The sequence below is a fragment of the Dipodomys merriami genome, unplaced genomic scaffold (assembly GCF_024711535.1).
Source record: "Dipodomys merriami isolate MVZ:Mamm:240054 unplaced genomic scaffold, mDipMer1.0.p SCAF_28, whole genome shotgun sequence".
NCBI classification, from domain to species: domain Eukaryota; kingdom Metazoa; phylum Chordata; class Mammalia; order Rodentia; family Heteromyidae; genus Dipodomys; species Dipodomys merriami.
The window spans coordinates 11,821,395-11,844,260 of NW_027204270.1; the positions used below are offsets into that span (position 1 = coordinate 11,821,395).

General features: G+C 52.8%; 2 protein-coding genes across 3 annotated transcripts in view; both read right to left on the reverse strand.

The window, feature by feature from the left end:
- Positions 1-7,970: 7,970 nt before the first annotated feature.
- On the reverse strand, positions 7,971-9,243 carry Sfn (stratifin). Its single transcript, XM_070036977.1, has one exon. It carries the CDS (start codon positions 9,139-9,141, stop codon positions 8,398-8,400), a length of 744 nt encoding a protein of 247 aa, XP_069893078.1. The 5' UTR covers positions 9,142-9,243; the 3' UTR covers positions 7,971-8,397.
- A 5,812-nt stretch (positions 9,244-15,055) lies between these two features.
- Positions 15,056-22,866, reverse strand: part of Zdhhc18 (zinc finger DHHC-type palmitoyltransferase 18) — a 28,443-nt gene continuing 20,632 nt past the window's right edge. The window contains exons 6-8 of one of the 2 annotated variants that reach the window (XM_070037543.1): positions 19,447-19,559; positions 18,271-18,370; positions 15,056-15,757 (exon numbers count right to left, since the gene is read on the reverse strand). In XM_070037543.1, the coding sequence (XP_069893644.1) occupies positions 15,395-15,757; positions 18,271-18,370; positions 19,447-19,559 (576 nt within the window). In that variant the 3' untranslated portion in view covers positions 15,056-15,394. Of the gene's footprint in view, positions 15,758-16,664; positions 18,371-19,446; positions 19,560-22,866 lie in introns of those variants that run through there. The other variant, XM_070037542.1, reaches the window with a different exon arrangement.

A 22,866-nucleotide genomic window follows, 5' to 3' on the forward strand; every position in this document is an offset into this window, starting at 1 on the left:
AGAAAATATTCAGTGTATAATAGGGCAATTGTTCCAAGAGTATGCTAAAGTTAAGGTGGCTTAAGCTGGGATACACAATTGCTTGCTTTTTGGCTGTTTTTGCTGCTAGTGGGATGTAGTTCATACATTCAACCAGTAGGTGGCACCATGGACTTGATGTTTGCAGTTGTAACCTGGAGTAGAGGGACTGCCTAGAGGTTAGGATGGGCCTGCAGCTGCACTGAATAATCCCTGTGGCTTTCACAGCAACCCATAGAGATGGGAAGGGGATTATCACCAAGCCATTGCCTACTTTGTCTGAGAAAACAGATGGGTTTGAATTTAGCCTAGCTCTCAGCCCACTTTGCTGACTGAATTGTGAATGTTCCTCCTTAGGCATACTTATTGGTAGAGTTACTGCCCTGAGCCCACAGGATTTGTAGTCAGTCAGGAGACAGAATTTGGCACCTGTAAATGATGAATGACTACTGGATCACAGAACAAGGGAGAGGGCTGGGAGCGTGGCTCAAGTGGTAGGTACCTACCTGACAGACACGAGGCTGAGTTCAAACCCTAGCACGGACATCGATTTTTTTTTTGGGGGGGGGGGTCAGTCCTGGGGCTTGAACTCAGGGCCTGGGTACTGTCCCTGGGCTGCTTTTTTGCTCAAGGCTAGCACTCTACCATTTGAGCCACAGCGCCATTTCCAGCTGAGGAACTGGTGCTGAGGAATGGAACCCAGGGCTTCGTGTGTGCTAGGTAAGCACTCTAACCTTTAAGCCACATTTTCAGCTCTCTGGCATAGATTTTAAGAAGAAATCTAAGAAAGAAAAAAGTTTAAATTCAAAAGCAGGTGCTTGGGCTTTGCTTCCGAGTTTGGACAGCCATAACTGGAGGCCAACACAGAGGCTGTGAGGAGCCCACTGCGGCTAGGGCAGTACAAAGTAGCCGACGTCAGCTCCCACGCCTGGCGCTAGCGGGGATAATGATGGTACAGCCTCCCCGGCTGCTTTCATCTGAGGAGTTCAAAGTGCCTCACCCCTATTAATACTCTGCATAGTAGGTGGGGTACCAACACAGCAAGCCAGGGAAACTGAGGCCAGGAGGTACAGCCTGGGGCTGGCTGTGAGTCACCTATGGAGCCTAGAGCCCTGGCTGCTGGACATCCCTCATCTGGGCATGAGGGTGGGTGCATGTTTTTAAGGTAGTATCAATGGCTGTGGTTGTGGGTTTTGATGCTTAGCCATCACAGAAGCCTTAGTTCTCACCCAAACGACCCACGTGTGCACGCTGGAAGGCATTGTTTCTAACTTTATGGCTTCATATTCAAACACCTCAGCATTTATCCTCTAGAGTTATGCAGTGGGGTTGGATAGAAATCCAAAATTATTTTCAGGCCTTAGTGTGACAGCTAGGTTCTTTGCTTTTGAGTAAAAACAGTTTCTGATAGCACAAGGGGTTGGTGTTCCCTGTATACCCTCAGGGGAAGAGGGTTCTAAATGTGTCTACTTCCATGTGAAATGTACAGGGTAAGAGAAGAGCATCACAATCAACAAATCTACTCAAGTATATACATATTTGTTCATCCTTTAAGTCTTCTCATATACATATAATTGGGATATTTTATATCTTTTCAGTTACATATAATTCCATATAATTATATATATATACACACACACACACACACACACACACATAGGGGCTGGGAAGGTGGCTTAGTGGTAGAATGCTTGCCTAGCATGCATGAAGCCCAGGGTTCCTTTCCTCAGTATCACATAAGCAGAAAAAGCTGGAAGTTGTGCCCAGGACTGACAAAGGCTTTTTGAATGTGCACCTAATATTTGGTGGCTTGGTTATATCACTTTGTTTCCTTAGCCAGATGCCCATAGCTAGTCTGTAAGTCATTACTAAGTCTATTTTTGTTTTGTTTTTGTTTTTTGTTGTTGTTTTGGGTTTTGTTTGTTTTTTGCCATTCCTGTGGCTTAAACTCAGGGCCTGTGCACTGTCCCTGAGCTTCTTTTGTTGAAGGCTAGCACTCTACCACTTGAGCCATAGCGCTACTTCTGCCTTTTTCTGTTTATATAGTACTGAGGAATTGAACCCAGGGCTTCATGCATGCAAGGCAAGCAATCTTCCACTAAGCCACATTCCCAGCCCCATTACCAAGTTTTGTTGTTTTTTTTTTTTTTTGGTCAGTCATGAGGCTTGAACTCGGCCTGGGCATTGTCCCTCAGCTCTTCAGCTCTAGGCTAGTACTCAGCACCACTTTCAGTTTTCTGGTGGTTTATTCGAGATAAACTGACTTTTCTGCCTGGGCTGGCTTTGAACTGTGATCCTCAGATCTCAGCCTCCTGAGTAGCTAGGATTACAGGCGTGAGCCATTGGTGCCCAGGTGAGTCTGATTTTTAACCTATGTTAAAGTCCTAGACATTCTGAGTTCTAGATTCATAATACTTCAGTGCTTTCCTATTGTCATTCTTCCCGGTCATCCCTGATAGGCAGTTACATTAGATCTCTGCATTTCCTGACTGAATGAGAGGACCGCAACACATGGAAGATGAACCTAAGCTCATTGGAAAGGCTCTTAGCTGACAAAGATGCTTAAGAGAGAGGGTAAGGTCTCAAAGCCTACAGCGCAGGTACGTACTCAGTCTATCTGAATAAGCAAAATGCTCACCCAGGAAGTCTTAGTTCCATTAGGGTCTCCAGGAAGTAAGGAAAGGTAGATTGTAGAGATTCTCTGCCTTTCTCAAGAACTTGGAGAGGAGCTGGGAAGGTGGCTCAGTGGTAGAGTGCTTGGCTTATTTTACATGCATGAGGCCCTAGGTTCAATTCCTCAGCATCACATAAGAAAATCCAGAAGCAGCACTGTGTCTGAGAGTGCTAGGCTTGAGCTGAAGAGCTCAGGGACAATGCCCAGGCCCAGAGTTTGAGCCCCATGACCAACAAAAGAAGAAAAAAAGTTGGAGAGGGAAATGGAGTAGTTTCAGATACATTCCAGCATGATGCCTCATACAGGCCTCCTACCCTTTCCTTTTCTCTTAATCCTGGGTGTGGAGCCCCTACCCAACATGGTGTGGGCTGCCATACCCTCTTCCTGTCCTGCTTAGAAGGGAGGACCCCAGGTTAACATGTACCTTCCTAACAGCACATCTGCCAAGGATGGGGAAGCCATATTCTTCACTTCCAACCCACTGTGCTACATTTCCAGCTCGGGAGCTAACATACGCTCCAGAAGTCCTGGGGTTCAGGTGGACTAAGATGGGCTGGGCTGATGATTTGAGTTCCAGCTGAGTGGGATAAAGGTGAGCACTGCTTAAAATGCTTTGGACAAGCCTACACAGTAAGGGGCTGGGAAGGTGGCTTAGTGGTAGAGTGCTTGCCTTGCATGCATGAGAGACCCTGGGTTTGATTCCTCAGCACCACATAAACAGAAAAAGCCAGAAGTGGCGCTGTGGCTCAGGTGGTAGAGAGCTAGCCTTGAGCTAAAGAGTTCAGGGACAGCGCCCAGGCCCAGAGTTTATGCCCCACAACTGGACCCCCCAAAAAAAAATTGTCAATGAAGCATCAAATCCAACTTCTTCCAATATTTCAGTCCTAGAGCAATGTGGAGTCCACATTGCTTTGTGAAGTCAGACAGCGAGTAAGGAAGATGGGACTTGAGTAAGATTGGCCCCAATTTTGTAAGTCATACCAGGGGTCATATGATCTGTTGTTTTTTGTTTTTTTAAGCTAAAAGTCTCCTCTATCGTCAGACAAGATTTCAGATTACCTTTGCTCTGAAAAAGGAGAAACTGTGTCTTCCTTCTTTCCTCCCTCTCTTCCTTCCATCTTTCCCTTCCAGCAAATATTGAATACCATAATTTGCTAAATACAAAGCTGATAAAAACCTAGATTTAAGGACTCCATGCTTTCCAGAGTCCAGGATTCCCTTTTATCTCCAGACAAAGGGTTCTAGTTCCCAGCCCTGTAAGGGGAAGACTGGGCTGAGAAGAGCGATGAATCAGCCTCTGGCACCCCCAGGGTGACATGCCTGTCTGCCACCCCCACAGACATTCCTGGCTGCTGACTCAGTGGGTAGGTGGGAATAGGGGCGCTCTTAGGAAAGGAGATGTACACTGCAGAAACCTGCCTTCCCCACACCACGCCAAGCAGACATTGGGGGCGGAGTGGGCCTGTGAGCAGGTGAAGCATTTAGAGACAGAAAGAATGCGACTAGTTTAAGGAAAACTAAATTCTGAGTGAGCCAGGAAAGCAGTCTACTTTATCACTTAAGGCCATTTGCTGGACACTGGAATGGAGTAAGATGGAGAACAGAGAAAGAAAAAGGCTAGATGATATATTCAAAGAACATACATTTTATTTTATCTGTGTAGTGATTTGTTTTTATGCTGGAACTGGGGCTTGAACTGCAGGCCTTTCAGTGCTCTTCTTGCTTGGCTTTTTTGCTTGTGGCCTGCACTGTACAACTTGAGTTCTGCCCCCCTGGTTCCTAATTCTTGGTCCAAAACAACAGGAGCAGAACAGCACAGAATACTGTAGTTGTTTTTTGTTTTGTTTTTTTTTTTTTTTTGGGGGGGGGAGTCCAGTCGTGGGGCCTGAACTCAGCCTGGGCACTGTCCCTCAACTCTTCAGCTCAAGGCTAGCCGCGTTCTACCACTTGAGCCATAGCACCACTTCAGGCTTTTTTTTTTCTGCATATGTGGTGCTGAGGAATCGAATCCAGGGCCTCATGCATGTAAGGCAAGCGCTCTACCATGAGCCACCTTCCCAGCCCTGTAGTTCTTTTTAAATTTGGATTTTTTGTTGTTTTTGTTTTCATTAGTCTTGATACTTGAACTCAGGACCTGGGCATTGTCCCTTAGGCTCTTCCACTCAAGACTAGCACTCTACCACTTTGAGTGATTAATTGGAGATAAAGAGTGTCTTGGACAGGGCTAGGAAGATGGCTCAGTGGTAGAGCGCTTGCTTTGTATGCCTGAGGCCCTGGGTTTGATTCCTCAGCACCACATAAGTAAAATGAAAAAAGCCGGAAGTGGCGCTGTGGCTCAAGTGGTAGAGCGCTAGCCTTGAGCTGAAGAGCTGAGGGACAGTGCCCAGGCCCAGAGTTCAGGCCCCATGACCGGAACCCCCCCCAAAAAAAAAAAAAAAAAAAGAGTGTCATGGACTTTCCCGCTTGGGCTGGACAGATTTAGGATCATTATGGTCAGAAGCCCAAAAACTTCTGATTTGGTGATTGTCAGTCCACAGCATCTGTTTTTCAATCTTTCCACACCAACATAGTAAGGCAGTTCATTTCTCCCCATATAGGGCAATCATGAGTGGTCAGGAGCCAATAGGCCAAAGTCAGAGCCTGGAGACAAGAAAGAAGTTTCTTTCCCAGGACCTACCCCATTAAGAGAAAGTCACCGGACCTGTCTGGTGAGAGAAACCAGGTCAGTTCCAGAACTGGAGGGAGCAGCCTGCCCTGCCCGCCCAAAGTCTCTGGGCTTAGAACCTTGGAACTGAACACATCAGGAAAAAAAAGAAAGGAAACAGGACCCTCAAAGGCACCAGAATAGGCCTGGAGCTTTCCCCTCTAGATTAGGTGTGACAGATTTGAGACCCTTGTATAGAAAACGGAGGAGACTGGCGGTCTAACTTTTCCTCAGGGCTGATAGCTGTGCTTTGGTCAAAGAAATGCTGTATAAATTCTGGGCTGATGTTGGAAAGATTAATTGGCAATCTTTTTTCTTGTTTTGTTTTTCGTTTTGTTTGGTGCCGAGCCCAGGGCCTAATGGGGTGCTAGGCAGTAGCTCAGTCACTAAGCTATATCCCCAGTCCCGCTAACATTCTGAGCGTGGACTCCTTTTTGGGCATTGCTTTTTCAAACTGCACAGCTTTTCTAAGAGGAAGGTATTCTTTCATTTTTTTTTCTTGTTGTGGCAGGAGAGATTGGTGAAGAGATGAAAATAATAATGATTATTAGTGCGTGTGCACCCTGGCCCTGAACTCAGGGCCTTCCAGTTTTTTTCTGTTGATGTGGTACTGAGGAATAAAACCCAGGGCTTCATGCATGCTAGGCAAGCACTCTACCACTAAGCCACATTCCCAGCCAGTCTGTTATTTTTAATAAATATAAAAAGGGCCAGGAAGTGGAGCTGTGGCTCAAGTGGTAGAGTACCAGCCTTAAGCAATAAAGCTAAGGGACAGCACTCAGGCTCTGAGTTCAAGCCCCAGTATGGGCACCGAATTTTTTTAAAAAATCCTGCTTGAGGAGCAGGAAATGTTTCTCTTTCTCCTTTAACCTGTTACGCAAAAATAAACTCTTGGTAATGCTTTTACCTTATGTAACATAAGATCCCTGAAATTCTTTTCACACACTCAAAAGAATGATCTCAAGTTCTTTTAGTTTCATGTGGAAACTGGGAAGCCCTTGCCCATTTTCCAGGGACATGGATGGTTACTGGGGTTTGAACTAATGGCCTCCTGATTGCTAAGCAGTTACTATATATATATTGCCACATCTCTAGCCCCTTTTGTTGTAGGTACGTTTCCAACGGAAACACAAGCCTGGCTGGACCACAATGGTACAAAGCGAAGGCGTTGTAGCTAGGATGAGGACAGGAGCCACCACTCCCCAGTGGACTGGCTGCCATGGAATCTTGCAAACTTTTTACCTAGATCGGACCTCCAGTCTGTGGAGAACCTCTCCATTTAGGCCTCTGAGTAGCTAGGATTACAGGCACAGCCCAAGGTACTTTTTAATCCTCCTTTCCAAAGGGGGACCCAAAGGCAAGCAAAGTTGAGCCTTGGGCGTCGCAGGCTGAAGGCCACCTCCCGCATTCCAGAGCCCCAGATTTCCACTCTGGTTTACTGCAGACACTAATTCAAGCTTCTTAAGAAACAGAAGGAGCCCGGCGTTGGTGGCTCACGCCTGTAATCCTAGTTATTCAGGAGGCTGAGGTCTGAGGATCACAGTTCAAAGCCAGCCCAGGCAGGAAAGTCCTTGAAACTCTTATCTTCAATAAACCACTAGAAAACCGGAAGTGGCGCGGTAGCTCAAGCGCTAGAGCGCTAGCCTTGAGCTGAAGAGCTGAGGGACAGCGCCCAGGCCCAGAGTTCAAGCCCCACGACGGACAAAAAAAAAAAAAAAAAGGAAAGAAACAAGGAAGGGGCCCCCGCGGCCTCTGATGGCCTTCTCCCAGTCCACCCGGCCGCCGGCCAGCCCAGCCCAGCCCAGCCACCGCCAGGTGAGTGGGTGACTCAAAGGGCCGGGCTGGCCCCACGACCCCGCCCGGTGCAGCTGAGCTCTACATCCGGGCGGGCGGCAACTTGTCGGAATGAAACCGGGGAGGCACCGCCCACCGGCGCTCCGCGAGTGGCAGCGCCGCCTCTCCGTCAGCGAGTCGCTGCCCAGTCGCTCGCCGCTCACTCCCTTCGGGCTCTAGGGGCGGCACCCGGGAGTAATACCCTCCTGTGATTGGGCAGTATTGTTCCATGCCCCGCCTCCGCGTGAGTTCGAGGCGGGGCGCCGCGGCCGCGGGTCCCAGCTTGTCCCTGCAGGCCGCGGGTTAGGCCGCCCTGGCTTCCCGCGGTTCTACCCACCCTGCGCGGGCTCCTTCGCCTGCCCGCACCCTTCCGTCCCCAGGGCCGCCCGCTGGGGGGCGGTCCCCTCTTCGAGCTGGGTTTTGAATGGCGGCGCCGTGCACTTGGCTCGGCTCGGATCCGAGCACTTGCTGGGACTCGTGGGCTTGTCCCGCCCGCGGCGCCGCTCCCCCGCTCTGGGGAGCCTCAGCGCCGCCATTGCGCCCGCCTCGCCCCGCGCCCCCCCGATCGGAGCGAGGTGGGGCCCCGCGGCGCTGAGCGCCGGACCCCAACTTCTCACCGGGAGCCACTGGCCCCCAAGTCCCGCCCGCAGCCAGCCCGGGAGGCCAGGGCCTCACTCAGCGCCAGGGTCGCCCGGACAGGCCCAGTCCCAGCCCAAGGCCAATAACCGGAGCAGACAGGGGTGTCACGGGGGAGCTTTTATTGAGAGGAGACGTGGTCACACCCAGCAGACCTGCTTTCCCTCTCCATTCACTCAGTCACACGCGCCCATCTCCAGTTCCCAGCCACGGGATGGGACACGACAGCAGGGACAGGACGAAAGCACGGGGTGGGACGAAGTGGCCGGGCCAGAGATGGGGTCGGGAGGAAGGGGGTGCAGAGAGCAGAGGACAGGCTGACCGGTAGTTTAGGAGCCCCCCCCCCAGCTGTATGAAGAGTGGGATCCCTGCCCCATGACCTCTGCTGAATGGCTCCCCCTGCCTCCTCCCTGGGGCAGAGCATTCGGGAAGGGTCAGGGCAGGGCCTGGTCCCGCCCCATACTAGTCCTCTCCGCAGGCTGGGGACTGGAGGGCAGGGCCGGGGCAGGTGGACGGCGGCAGGTGCGCAGACTCAGCTCTGGGGCTCCTCGGGAGCCTCGCCGCCCTCCCCTGCATTGTCGGCTGTCCACAGAGTCAGGTTGTCTCGCAGCAGCTGCATGATGAGGGTGCTGTCCTTGTAGGAGTCCTCGCTGAGGGTGTGCAGGTCAGCCATGGCCTCGTCGAACGTGGTCTTGGCCAGGGAGATGGCCTCCTCGGGGCTGTTGGCGATCTCATAGTGGAAGACAGAAAAGTTCAGGGCCAGGCCCAGGCGGATGGGGTTGGTGGGCGGCATCTCCTTCTTGCTGATGTCCATGGCCTCCTGGTAGGCTGACCGGGCAGAGTCGATGATGCGCTTCTTGTCGTCACCGGTGGCCACCTCGGCCAGGTAGCGGTAGTAATCACCCTTCATCTTCAGGTAGAAGACCCGGCTCTCGGCCTCCCCGGCCTCCTTGATGAGGTGGGAGTCCAGCAGGCCCAGCACGGTGTCACACACGCCCCGGAGCTCCGTCTCCACCTTCTCGCGGTACTCCTTCACCTCAGGGCCCTTTTCTTCCGAGCCCTCCTCATTGCTCTTCTGCTCGATGCTGGACAGGACCCTCCAGGCAGCCCTCTGGCCACCCACCACGTTCTTGTAGGCCACCGAGAGCAGGTTGCGCTCTTCGCAAGAGAGCTCCTCACCCTTTTCCACAGCGCCCTTCATGAACGCTGCCATGTCCTCATAGCGTTCAGCCTGCTCTGCCAGCTTGGCCTTCTGGATCAGACTGGCTCTCTCCATGGCTCTGGTGACAGATAGACAGAGACAGGCCGTGGACTAACTGGCTGCTTCTGGACCAATGCAGGATTCTGTGCCTCTCCTGCTCTCCCTCTGCCTTTTGGCTGGGTGGCATGGCCTAGAGAAGGGTGGGGTGGGACAGGGGCGGGACTGGGGCCCAGGACCTGCCTCCTTCCCCCCCCCACCCTTTCCGGCTCTTCCTTAAAGGTAAAAGGGTTGGGATGTGGGGGGTGAGTCATCAGGACAGTCAGCAGGCGAAATCGGGGCGTGGGCCCCACCTGTACAGGCACCTTTCTGGGTCTGTGCTGCCCCCTGCTGTTCAGGGCTCCGTTACAGAGATGCCCATATTAGGAGACTACCCCAGAGTCTCAGATCAGCTCCTCCTTCAGTGTCCTTCCTGGGGTAAGGACGGCTTCAGCCCCCTGGCTGTCTACCGGACATTTTTCCACTTGGTTCAGGTGAGCGATAACACAGGTGTCCATAGAACTGGTACCGTTTTCCAAGCGTTTTGATATCATGGTCTCCACAGGGGCTAAGATTTGCTCCAGGTCTTACAGCTAGCAGCAACCTGACTCGTCCTCTTCCTACTTGCAACTTCATTCATTTGGGATTTTCTCTTGTGGAGGCCTCTGACCTATGAACTCCAGCCAGTATCTGAGTGAGAAACCCAGTTTTCTTCCTGAGTCTACTTAAAGGTCATTCTGTCGCCTGGGCTCCTCTCCCAAGGTCCCCCCTGAGCTCCCCAGTTCACAGGCAGCAGCTTTCAGGGTGCCACTTAATGAAGAAGTCTTTTAACAAGCGAAGCGGCCTCTGACGCCGCAGCCCAGGCTTTGTAATTAGTCACCCAGTGGGTTTGTTGGACACCTTCCCCATCACAGCACAATTTTCCCTTTCAAGTTGGTGGCCTGTTGCCACTTGTCTGAAGGTTTACCCTCTGGCTGTCCACACCAGGTCACCTGCCCCCTCCCTCCCAACTGTCTGCCATCATGTATCAGCAGGGCTCGCAGAGGGTGGAGGCCCAGCTCCTCTGCTGTCCCACTTTCATGCCTGACTCAGACGGCCCTCTGTCAGAGGCTGGAAGCAGGCCACCGACCGGCTCCGTTTGGTTCCCCCAGGGGGGACGCTAGCAACCCCGGGGAGAGACAGGGCTGAGGAAAAGGAGGCAGCAATGACGCATACCATTTTGTTTTATGGGGTGGCAATTCCAGCTCAGTGACTTGAGTGTCCCCCAGTCTGTCACCCAAAAGATTCCTTGCCCCTTCTGAGTATAACACCTGCCCCCCCGCCCCTCAGGCTTCACAGGTGGAGGGCTAAGTTGCTGAAGCCCTGTCTTCAAGCTTCACCAGGAGCATTACCTAAGACAGTTGGCACTGAGCCTGTGGGGGTGGATTCTTGCTGGTCCCTCCTGCCTCTACCTAAAGCTCAGATGGGGCTCAAGGGTGAGGCCCCACCTCCTTTCTGGGATCCAGTCTAATCCTTGAGCTACGATCATGTCACAGGCCTGCATCTCTCCTGGGGCCTCTGAAATCTGAGTACTCATCTTGTTCTGGTGGGAACCCCAAAGACTGAAGATGTCATCTGTTTGCCACAAGAAAAAGTGGGGGACTGGGGTTGTAGCTCAGGGCTAGAGTGCTTTCCCCTAGCATGTAGAAGCCCCTATGTTCCATTTCTAACACCACAAGAAAAAACAAAAAAGCAGGGACATGTCTAGGCTATGTGGTTTCCCAGGAAGCCAATGGGATTTTAGGCCAAATTCCTGAAGGCTTGGCTCAAATTGGAGCATTGACACAGAAAAGGATGGAAAATAATTATACTAAATTATACTAAAATACCAACTTTGTGTGTATGTGTGTGTGCGTGTGCGCGCGTGTACACGCATGCACGAGAACTGGGGCTTTGACTCACATATTTTTGCTACGCTTTTTTTGGTCAAGGCTGTTGAGCTAAGTTGCATGGATTTTTTTTTTTTTTTTGGTCAGTCGTGGGGCCTGAACTCTGGGTCTGGGCGCTGTCCTCAGCTCTTCAGCTCAAGGCTAGCACTCTACCTCTGGAGCCACAGCACCACTTCTGGCTTTTTCTGCTTATGTGGTGCTGAGGAATCGAACCCAGGGCCTCATGCATGCAAGGCAAGCGCTCTACCACTGAGCCACCTTCCCAGTTCCTCTCATGGATATTTCTGTCAGGGCTGCCTTCAACCACTGATCAGTCTCCTGAAAAATCTCAGCCAGTCTCAGTGCCTGGATTAAAATACCAATTTACTTAGATTATCTTTAGGTAGTGAGACCCCCAAACCTTTTCTTTCCTTTTTTATTTATTCTTTCCAGATTATGAATGGCAAATATTTACTGTTTTTCATTAAGAGACAGAAATATCCTAGTATCTTTGGAATTAGACTGCTGAGTTTGATTTTTTTTTTTATTTCTGGTCCTGGGGCTTGAACTCCCTGAACCTCTTTGTGCTCAAGGCTACTGCTCTACCACATGAGCCACAGTGCCACTTCCACCTTTTCCTCAGTAGTTTATTGGAGATAAGAGTCTTGTAGACGTTTCTGCTCAGGCTGGCTTTGAATTGTGATCCTCAGATCTCAACTTCCTAAATAGCTAGGACTGCAGTCGTGACCCACCAGTGCCCAGCCCTTTTTTATTTATTTATTTATTTTTGTCGGCCATGGGGCTTGAACTCTGGGCCTGGGTGCTGTCCCTCAGCTCTTCAGCTCAAGGAGAGCGCTCTACCACTTGAGCTACAGCGCCACTTCCGGTTTTCTGGTGGTTTATTGGAGATAGGAGTCTCACGGTCTCTCCTGCCCGGGCTGGCTTTGAACCGTTATCCTGAGATCTCAGCCTCCTGAGTAGCTAGGATTACAGGTGTGAGCCACCAGCGCCCGGCTCAGTGCCCAGCCCTGAGTTCAATTATTTTTGGTTGGTTGTAGGGCTTGAACTCTGGGCTGGGACGCTGTCCCTCAGCTTTTCAGCTCAAGGTGAGCGCTTTACCACTTGAGCCACAGCATCACTCCAGGTTTTCTGGTGAAACCAGATAAGAGTCTCATAGACATTCCTGCCCGGACTGGCTTTGAACTGTGATCTTCAGATCTCAGACTCCTGAGTAGCTAGGATTACAGGTGTGAGCCACCAACATCGGGCTCTGAGTTAATTTTTTTTTTTTTTTTTTTTTGTTAGTCGTGGGGCTTGAACTCTGGGCCTGGGCACTGTCCCTGCAAAGGCGAGTGCTCTACCTGTTCAGCCACTTCTGGTTTTCTAGTGGTTTATTGGAGATCAGAGTCTCATGGACTTTTCTGCCTGGGCTGGCTTTGAACCGAGATCCTCAGATCTCAGCCTCCTGAGTAGCTAGGATTACAGGCGTGAGCCACTGGTGCCCGGCTTCTGAGTTTTATTTTTTATAAGCTTCTGTGGTCATGACCTTTGTGGACCTCAGTTCTTATAGAGATGAGAATGGGGCGACGGAGGATGCAAATGAGCTCCTGGGAAGCTCGAGGGAATCAAGAGGGAAGTAAATATTATGTGAAATAAGCCCGACCAACTTTGTTACTAAACCACACACAGTATTATTGATGAGCTGAGCTCTACAAAATCAGCCTTGAAAGATCAGCCCCTGTCGGGTGCCGAGTGGCTCAAGCCTGTAATCCTAGCTACTCAGAAGGCTGATATTTGAAGATTGCAGTTCAAAGCCAGCCCAGGCAGTAAAGTCCATGAGACTCTTATCTCCAATAAACCACTCAGAAAACCAGAAGTGGTTTAGTGGCTCAAGTGGTAAAGCACTAGCCTTGAGCTGAAGAGCTGAGGGACAGCGCCCAGGCCCAGAGTTCAAAGCCCACAACTGAAGGAGGGGGGAGAAGATCAGCCCCTGCTGTGGGGTCTCCATAGGGGAATTTGCATATGGCCTTCTCTCTCCTCTAGAACCTTCCTGTGGCCTCCTCTGGCCCAGGTGCCTTGATTTCCTCTGCTTGTCATCAGCCTGGGTTTCCCCAAGTCCTGGGGGGGATCAGAAGGTTCCAGAGCCCTGGGAGCCTAGAAGGCGGGCCTGGCAGATTAGGAACTGCTCTATTCAACATTCAAGAAGGGAGCATGTTGTTGGGGGGGTGGCAGGGGGTTCACAGCCAAGTTCCAGGTCCTCAGCACACCCCCACTCCTCCGCCCTACCCCTTCTGCAGAAGCCAGGCGGCCTGAGCTCCAGCTGGCTCTGGCCTGCGTGTGGATCCTGACTCAGTTCCTGTGTCAGTTGCCTCCCTTTGCCTCCAGGCTTCCACTTCCCAAGTCCAGGGCCCGGGTGTGCAGGAGGCAGCAGGCCCCGGCAGGGCCGGGCGCTACATCAGCTGCCTGAGTCAGCAGGCCCGGAGCTGGGGCTGCAGAGGAAGGGGGCTTTCCTTACTTCGCCTGTCACCTCCCCACCCTTATGAGTTGTCTGTCCGCCCTATGGACCCTGGGCCTAGGCTCCCTTTCTTCCTCAGCTGAGAGGAACAGGCTTTGAAGGGTTGTGATACAGAGAAAGCAGCAACCTATCAAAGGACAGGAGTCTGACGGCAGCAAGAGAGACTCTGGGTAGAGTCCAGAAAGAACTGCCAAGGAAAGTCCTGTCTGGAATATCTGAATTAAACAGGCGGCCAGAGATTATAGCACCTTCTTTATGAATAAGAGTCCAGTTACTCAGCGGAGAGGGCTGTCTATGCAGTGGCTTTTGGGGAGGGATACCAGGTGAGTTCAAGTGATTCAGTCTTGTCTTCCTCTAAGGCACTGTTAGTTGGAGTATCCCAATTCTCCTAAACCAGTCCAGTCTAGGGTAGTGTGGAATTTATGGAAGGAGAATGGAATGAGGTCAGGGTGCAGGGGCACATTCCTGCTGTGCTCTAAGGTCTTGGGCAGGTCCCTTCCTGCACACAGGCCTCAGCTCCCGCCCTGGCACGGAGACCCCTCACCAGCTTTTTGTCAGTTGTGGGTCTTGAACTCTGGGCCTGGGTGCTGTCCCTGAGCTCTTCAGCTCAAGGTCTAGCATTCTACCACTTGAGCCACAGCGTCACTTCTGGTTTTCTGGTGGTTCATTGGAGATGAGTCTCACAGACACTCCTGCCCAGGCTGGCTTTGAACCATGATCCTCAGATCTCAGCCTCCTGAATAGCTAGGCTTACAGATGTAGGTAGCACATTTTCTAAGTTTAGAGCTCCTTCCTCCAGTTCCAAGGTGCTACAGAAGGGCTGGGATTTGGGGCAGAGATCTGGTCCCAATCCTCGATCTGCTGCTCTGCCAGCTTGGCCACCTTGAGCAGTCCTGAGCCTTCCTGGAACCTCAGCTCTCTTATCTGCACGAAGGCAGATAAGAGAGGGCATCAGCGGCCCTCGTGGCTCACACCTGTAATCCTAGCTGCTTAGGAGGCTGAGATCTGAGAATTACAGTTTGAAGCCAGCCTGAGCAGAAAAGCTCCAAAGATTCTTAGCTAGCAAAAAGCCAGAAGTGGAGGTATGGCTCAAGTGCCAGAGTACCAGCCCTGAGAAGTGAGAGTGCCAGGCTTGAGTTCAAGTGGCCCTGGAGCTGACATCAAAATTAAAAGGAAAAAAAAAAGGCTGACATCACCTCAGCTTAAGGTGAGAAAGGCCCGGACTTGGCAAGCCCTTGCTACAGGGCAGCAGTCATTAGGGCTCAGCACTTAGTACCGTGGTGGGCTGACGGCTGGGAGAGGGGTGGGAGCCTCAAACTGGAGTTCAATTCCGTCCTGGCCCAGGCTGGGCCTCTCCCAGCGCGGAGGTCAGCTGGCTTGGCAGCCTCCGTCAGGCGGGACGGACAGAGCAGAGGCTGCCTGCGGCCCGGCCCGCTGCAGGGAAGCCGAGGTTCTTCTGCAGACCCCACGGACCCCCCCCACACACACCCCCAAGGAAAAAGTGACACCAGACAACCAAAAAGGTGCGGCAAGAGGAGGGGCCTCTTTATTATGATTAGAAAAGGTCAGGGGAGGAGACACGCAGCCCCCAGGCCGGGGCTTCACTGCTTTTCCCAGGCGTGGCCCAGGTTCCCTTAGGTGCTGGGGGGAACTCAGAGCCCGGGGGTGAAGGATACAGGCTCCCTCCCAGCACCGACCCCCTGGGCCGGGAGGGTGTGGGAAGAGCGGCCTGGCAAGCTGGCTGTGCTTGGAACAGTCGCCAGACTCGCTGAGCAGCGTCGGACACCTGAGCTGGCTCCTGCAGAAACCTGCTCAGCTTGACTATGGCTCTGCCTGATTTTTTTTGGGGGGGGAGAGAGGGGGGAACGGGCTAGGGGGACAGTAAGGCAAGATTCCTGAAGAGTCTTGACACCTCACAAGTCCGGGGAGGGGGAGGCCAGGAGGAGAGTTTCAGCATAGTATTACAGCATGGTGCTAAGGGCTGCGTGTATGGCTTTCTAGGCTCTGGCCAGCATGGAGTAGGGGTGAGGGCAAAGAAGCCAGCCCCCCGCCTCCAGGGGGGCCCTAGAGAGCACTCGGGCGGGACGGGCTGGGGGGCAGACCCTGTAGGCACAGATGGTGGCAGACGGGCGGCGGGTGAGGCCTGGAGAGGCGCTGGGGCCTGGTTCCCCTCGTGCCACCCCTGGAGGGGCAGCGCAGCCATCCTCAGGACGTCCTTAAGCCCCCGCGCACGCTGGAGATCCCGGCAGCCGCAGAGGAGGAGAAGAGAGAGGGTTAGCAGCACAGAGGGCCGTGCGGAGACAGCGGCTGCCACAGCACCTGCCAAACCCCAGAGAGGGCCAGCACTCGGCCCCAGGCAGCACAGCGAGAGAAGACGGGCAGGCGAGAATGAAAGCTCCGCAGGGACCGGAAGCCAGGACACACAGGCAAGAGTGTTCGTGACCGAGGCCCAGCACCCCAGGACGCCGCCAGCACAGGCGAGGCCTGTGAGAACGGGGTGCCTCCCCTCCCCGCCTGGGCCTTCGCCTTCTCTTCCACCAGGACAGCTGCTCTGCCCCGCTGCAGCCTGGCGCAGGACTAAGCCTTCTGCTGGGGGGGCGGGGGGGGGCCCTGGGCCCCGTTATCACCAGCACACACCACACCACACACCAGACAGATGGAGGGGCTCCGTGGGGTTGGTGAGGCATGCGATGACGATGGCAGTTTTAGCCACAGGCGGATAGCTCTTACCAGCTAACCCTCGGCCAAGAGGCCCGTTAGCGCCCCTCAGGCTGTGCAGGAGATGGCAAAGTCCTGACAGGTGTCCTCCTGGGGGAGATACCGGAGAGTGGCCAGCGTTACGAGCTGCTGGCCGGGCTGCCGGGCAGGGCTGGGGCCTCTGGCTCTGAAAGTGGAATCTATGTCTCCGGTGCCTGCAGGGCCATCACTGGGTCAGGGCGGAGAGGAAGGGCGAAGGGAGGGGCTGGCCACCTGTCTACGCTGCCTCCCAGCACGCGGTCCCGCTCGGCTAGGGGAGAGGGAGAGACACTGCTGGGCAGTCTGCCCTCTCTGTTTCCTCCTCTGAAAAATATAAACCCAGGTTTGCCAGCTGGGGCCTCAAGCAAAGGAAAAAGCAAACAAAAACCAAACCAAAGCAAATCAATTCTTAAAAACAAAAGTTTTATTACAAGCAGAAACAAAGAATACTGGCTACGTAAAAGGCAAATGGGATCCCCGCTTCTTTAGCCAGCTTCCTCTGGGTCTCCAGGGCCCGAGGCTGGGGGAAACTGCTTCTCTCCAGCAAGGGCAAGGCGCACGCTTCCCCAGGCCCAGGGAGATTCTCTAGCTAGCGAGGAGGAACATCCTCTGAGCTTCTGGCCCACATCCTGCCCCTTCCTCCCGGGCTGGGGATGGAAGTCCCCAGTCTGCAGAAACTCCTTATCTGGCCACCGGTCCCTAGGGCAGTGCTCTGAGGAGGGGGTGTGGCTTGCAGGATGTTGACCGCGCCCCAGAGCCACCACCCCACCCATCACACCCAGGCTCAGCCGGTCTGGGCAGGCCCAGGCTGGAAGCTTCATCTGGGGGCTGGGTGGCAACAGGGTGGAGTGGCCAAGTCCCCAGCCGCTGTCTAAAGTCCATGGAGGAAGGAAAAGGAAGAGGACGGGGCTGAGCTCCTGTGGAGCCCAGGCTCCCTTGTCCCTGTGGTGCAGGCTGCTTCTGAGCCCAAGGAGGCTGGGGGGAGGGGACGGCCCAGGGGAAGTGAGAGCCAGTCACATCTGTACAAGGGCACATGTGAACACATGCACAAGCACACGCGGGCATGCGCGCAGTACACACACACACACACACACACACACACACACACACACACACACACACACACACACACACACACACACACACACACACACACACACACACACACACACACACACACAACCAGAAGGTCTCGTAAGAAACATTAAATCCAGCTAAGCCTTCTGATAACCCTACACCTGGCACTACACAGATGACAACTGGCTGACTTCTTCCATTAAAAAAAAGGCTAAGTAGAAAAGAGGTCTATAAAATTGTGCAAAATGCCCAGCAGTGATAAACCCGTTTCAAGTATTGCCCACGTGAGCAGGCCCTCCCATCCTCAGCATGGACTTGGGAGATGGGGTGGCAGTGGGGAGGGGGGGTTACACCTTTCTCCCTACCTTGTGGCCCAGGACCCACAGGAGCTGAGGTTCTGTGGCTGACTGGTCCAGCTTCCTGACTCAGCTCATCCCCCCACCCCCCAACTGGGACCCCAGCCCAGCTCTAATCCTATTGGCCAATTCCACACAACCCCCCCCAACCCCAAACCACCAAAAGCCCAAGAAAGAACAATGATCATCACAAAGAAAGCACAGGGACCCCCAAACCAAAGCAGCTGCCTACGTCTCGGCTCCTGGGGCCTGTGGTCCAGTGCTTGGCTGGGAGGCCTTAGCTCACTTCCCAGGGTCCCCTTGATGGCCTCCAGAGGTTCTGGCTCTCCTGTCACTGATCAGCTGGGGGACCCGAGGTCCCAGGGCTGAGGGAACCTGGGTTTGGGCAGCAGAGGGTACAGCCATGGGACAGTTCAGGGAAAGCCACGCAGGGTGGGAAATAAATACGAACAGACTCGAGTCTTTGGCAGCTCTGCTTCCCTTGGATGGCAGGGGGAGGGTCCCGGCAGGTGAGTGTGGAGGGGACACATGCCAGCAGGTGGCAAGGACTGAGCTGCGATCAGGGATGGCCTCCTACCATGCTGGCATCCGGCTTGGCTCCGCAGACTGGCTCATCACTTCTGACGGGCGAGGGGAACACAACGTCCGACTGCACAAATCCCCTCCGGTCGATCAGGCTTCCGAAACACAAGGACGAGACATATGGGGGCTGTGCTCAATGCAAAACTCCAGGCCAGGGACTGGATGGCAAACCCAGCCGGCTCCTGGCCAGGAGGGGACCTAGCTCTAGAAAAGCTGAGGGAAGGGAAGGGAAGGGGCTCTCTATCTGGGGCTGAAGACCTTTGCTTCTGGAAAGTCTCTCCCTGTCTTTGAGGAAGGTAGCTTTTGCCAATCTAATTTATTCATGGTTAGTTCAAAATGACCCATGTGTCTGGCTGCCAAGAGCCAGGAAACAGGTAATTGGGGGAAGCAAGGATGGACAGGCATCTGGGAGACACTGAGTTTTTTTTTTTTTTTTTTTTTTTTGTCGGTCGTGGGGCTTGAACTCTGAGCCTGGGCGCTGTCCCTCAGCTCTTCAGCTCAAGGCGAGCGCTCTACCACTTGAGCCATAGCACCACTTCTGGTTTTCTGGTGGTTTATTGGAGATAGGAGTCTCACCGTCTCTCCTGCCCGGGCTGGCTTTGAACTGCGATCCTCAGATCTCAGCCTCCTGAGTAGCTAGGATTACAGGCGTGAGCCACCAGCGCCCGGCTGACACTGAGATTTTTAATGCCGCCCCCCGCGCACCCCTCCCCCCCCTTGCAGGAGACAACTGTGTGGGATGCCCTGTCCCAGCAGTGTCCACAGAGACTTCATTTCCATTCTGAAGCGCTGGCGCCCCCTGGTGTTGGAATGGTAGGAAGCTTCTAGAAGGGATCAACTACCAAAATTCTCTTCTGCCAGGGGAGGTTGGACACCCCACACAGCGATGCCTGAGAGGCAGCGCTCAAGCATAGTTCCAACTGTCAGTGTACTCAGACAGAGTATCTAATTCTAATATTGCTTATTGTTTTCTACAACAAGCACGTGATTAAAAATGACTCCCTTTCCACAGAATTTCTTTGCATGACAAATAATCATTACCAGGAGACTATAGACAGAAGATGCTGGTAGGATTGGTAGAGCCCTGCTGAGGTGCAGGGGAAGGGGAGGAGGACTTCCAGGATCGTCCACGCAGTGACCTAGGGAGGTCTTACCCTTTCCCCTGACTTACCTGGGAGGTAGGGGCCCGCAGAGCACAGCACAACAGTTGGTGATAATACTTTTATGGCTGTAGGGGTTGACAGAGGCCTCACCGCCCCTCTTGCTGGACCATGAGCCTTTGATCTGCGAACGTGACAAAACATTGAATTACGTCCTCTCATTTAATTAACTGTTTTGCTGGTACTAAGGTTTGAACTCAAGTCTTCTTGGCTTACTTGCTTGCTTGGATTAGCACTCTACACTTGAGCTACTCCTACAACCTGGCACGCGCGTGCACGCACGAGTGTGTGTGTGTGCGTGCGCATGCACTGTCCCTGAGGTTTTTTGCTTAAGGCTAACACTATCATTTGAGCCACAGTTCCACTTCTAGCTTTTTTGATGGTTATATGGAGATGAGAGTCTCACAGGTTTTCCTGTCCAAGCTGGTTTCAAACGCCAATCCTCAGATCTCTGCCTCCTGAGTAGCTGGGATTACATGCATGAGTCACCAGTGCCCAGCATATATATAATACATGTAACATATATATATATACATATATATATATATATATATATATTAATGTCAGATCACACCTAGGGCCCTGTGCATGCTAAGCACCACTAACATTCACAGTCCTCCCGCCTCCTGCACTGCTGGGCCAGAACCAGGGCCTCGGGAGTGGAAGGCAGGTGTGCTATCACTGAGCCACACCCCAAGCTGCCTTGCTTTTCTCTCTCTCCCTTTTTTTTTTTTTTGGTTGGTTGTGGGACTTGAACTCTCGGCCTGGGCGCTGTCCCTCAGCTCTTCAGCTGAAGGGGAGCGCTCTACCACTTAAGCCACAGCACCACTTCTGGGTTTCTGGTGGTTTATTGGAGATAAGAGTCTCATGACTTTCCTGCCTGGGCTAGCTTTGAACTTTGATCCTCAAATCTCAGCCTGAGTAGCTAGGATTACAGGCGTGAGTCACCAGGACCTGGCTATTTTTTTCTTCTGGGAGGAGAGCTGAGAGGCTAGGGATGGCTGGCCAGTTCTGAAATCCTTCTGGGTGACTGACGGAAGAATGTGTCTACAACATGCAGTCACCAAGGATGTGGAGGACTGCTGCCGGTAGGGGGACTGACAGAGATTAGAAGGCTCCAAAACAGGACAGAAGACAGAACCAAAGAGGTATCTCCAAAGGAAAGCTTGGGGTGGGTTGGAGGCATGGCTCAGGTGGTAGAGTACCAGCCAAAGATGCTGAGTTCAAGTTTCAGTCTTGAACCAAAAGAAAGAAGGTTAGTTTGTGGGTGAACTGCCCCTCTCTGGCTGGCCAGGTAGGAAGGAGAGTATATTGAAAATGCAGGACTTGGACAGGGCTGGCTATGAAGTGGCTGCCGCTCACTTGGTTACGTGACCCTGGATAGATCACATGTCTAAATCTACTCCTCATTTGAAAAACAGGGATAACAATACTCATTCTCAGATAGCACAGACGGAGCATGAGACGAACAATTTCATGCTCCATCTTAGTTTTATGAGTCAGCAGTTGAAAGTGCTGAGCAGTACAGTAGTCAAATCCCACCTGACTGTAACCCAGAAGTTTATATACTTGCTGGACCTTACACCCATCTTTGCTTAAGCTCTGGAAACAGCCTGCACAATCAGCATCCAGGAAACCAACTCTCAGACACAATGGCTAATGTCATTTCTGCTCTTACCAATCCCTGTCATGTGTGCAGAGTTTTGTTTCCCCAAGTGAGAGGCTGAAGTTATGGATTTTTTTTGTGGGGAAGGAAAAAGGGAGATGGGTTGTGGGTCTGGGCACTGTCCCTGATTGCTTTTTGCTCAAGGCTAGCACTCTACCACTTTGAACCACCATACTACTTCCCATTTTTCTGGTGGTTAATTGGAGTTAATAGCCCCACAGAGACTTTTCTGGCTGGGCTGGCTTCAAACTGAAGTTCTCAAATCTCAGCCTTCTGACTAGCTAAGTTACAGGCATGAATGTAATTTTTTTTTTTTTGGTCGGTCGTGGGGCTTGAACTCTGGGCCTGGGCGCTGTCCCTGTGCTCTTCAGCTCAAGGCAAGCACTCTACCACTTGAGCCACAGCGCCATTTCCAGTTTTTGAGTGGTTTATTGGAGATAAGAGTCTCATGGACTTTCCTGCCCGGGCTGGCTTTGAACCAGGATCCTCAGATCTCAGCCTCCTGAGTAGCTAGGATTACAGGCGTGAGCCACCAGCGCCTGGCATGGAATGTAATTTCTGTTGGCTGATGGGGCTGGCTACAGTGGGTACTTGGTTGGTAGGGTGCTCCCTTGAGTCCCTTGTCCTGTCCTCTCAATAAAGATGCCTCTGGGAGTCCTGGTCACAGCTCTGCTGCCGACAGGTGTGGCGTATGAGCAGAGAGCATGGCCATGACTTCTGGGCTAACCCTGCTCTGCTCCTGCTCAGCTGAGACTGTGGGCTCAACTCTCAGCCACCCAACAGAGAACAGAGAACACGCACCCCTGCTCTTCTGCCTTAGGCTGGCCGAACGCTTGAGATGATGGGAATGGAAAGAACCAGAAGTGGCACTGGCTGGTATTGCCTCATTGTGGTTTTTTTTCCTTCTTCTTTTTCTTCTAGTCCTGGGGCTTGAACTCAGGGCCTGGGTTCTGTCCCTGAGTTCTTTTGCTCAAGGCTAGCACTCTACCACTTGAGCCACAGCGCCACTTCCAGCCTTTTCTGTGTAGGTGGTACTGAGGAATTGAACCCAGGGCTGCATACATGCTAGGCAAGCACTATATCACTAAGCCACATTCCCAGCCCAATTGTGGGGTTTTGATTTTTTTGGGGGGGGGGTTCTGGTCGTGGGGCCTGAATTCTGGGCCTGGGCGCTGTCCCTCGGCTCTTCAGCTCAAGGCTAGCGCTCTACCACTTGAGCCACAGCGCCACTTCCGGCTTTTTTGTTTGTTTGTTTGTTTATGTGGTGCTGAGGAATCGAACACAGGGCCTCATGCATACAAGGCAAGCGCTCTACCACTGAGCCACCTTCCCAACCCATAGTTTTGATTTTTGTTTTTGTCAGTCGTGGGGCTTAAACTCTGGGCCTGGGCTCTGTCCCTCAGCTCTTCAGCTCAAAGTGAGCACTCTACCACTTGAGCTACAGCGCCACTTCCTAAAATGTAGATTTTTTTTTTTTTGGGGGGGTCCGGTATGGGGCCTGAACTCTGGGCCTGGGTGCTGTCCCTCAGCTCTTCAGCTCAAGGCTAGCGCTCTACCACTTGAGCCACAGCACCACTTCTGGCTTTTTTCTTTTTGCTTATGTGGTGCTGAGGAATCCAACCCAGGGCCTCAGGCATGCAAGGCAAGCGCTCTACCACTGAGCCACCTTCCCAGCCCCAATTGTGGGGTTTTGAGAAAAGCAACTCGGGGGTCTTGGGCGCCTGTGCTGAGGGGCTGCAGCCTGTGGAGACCTTGGAAACCTGTG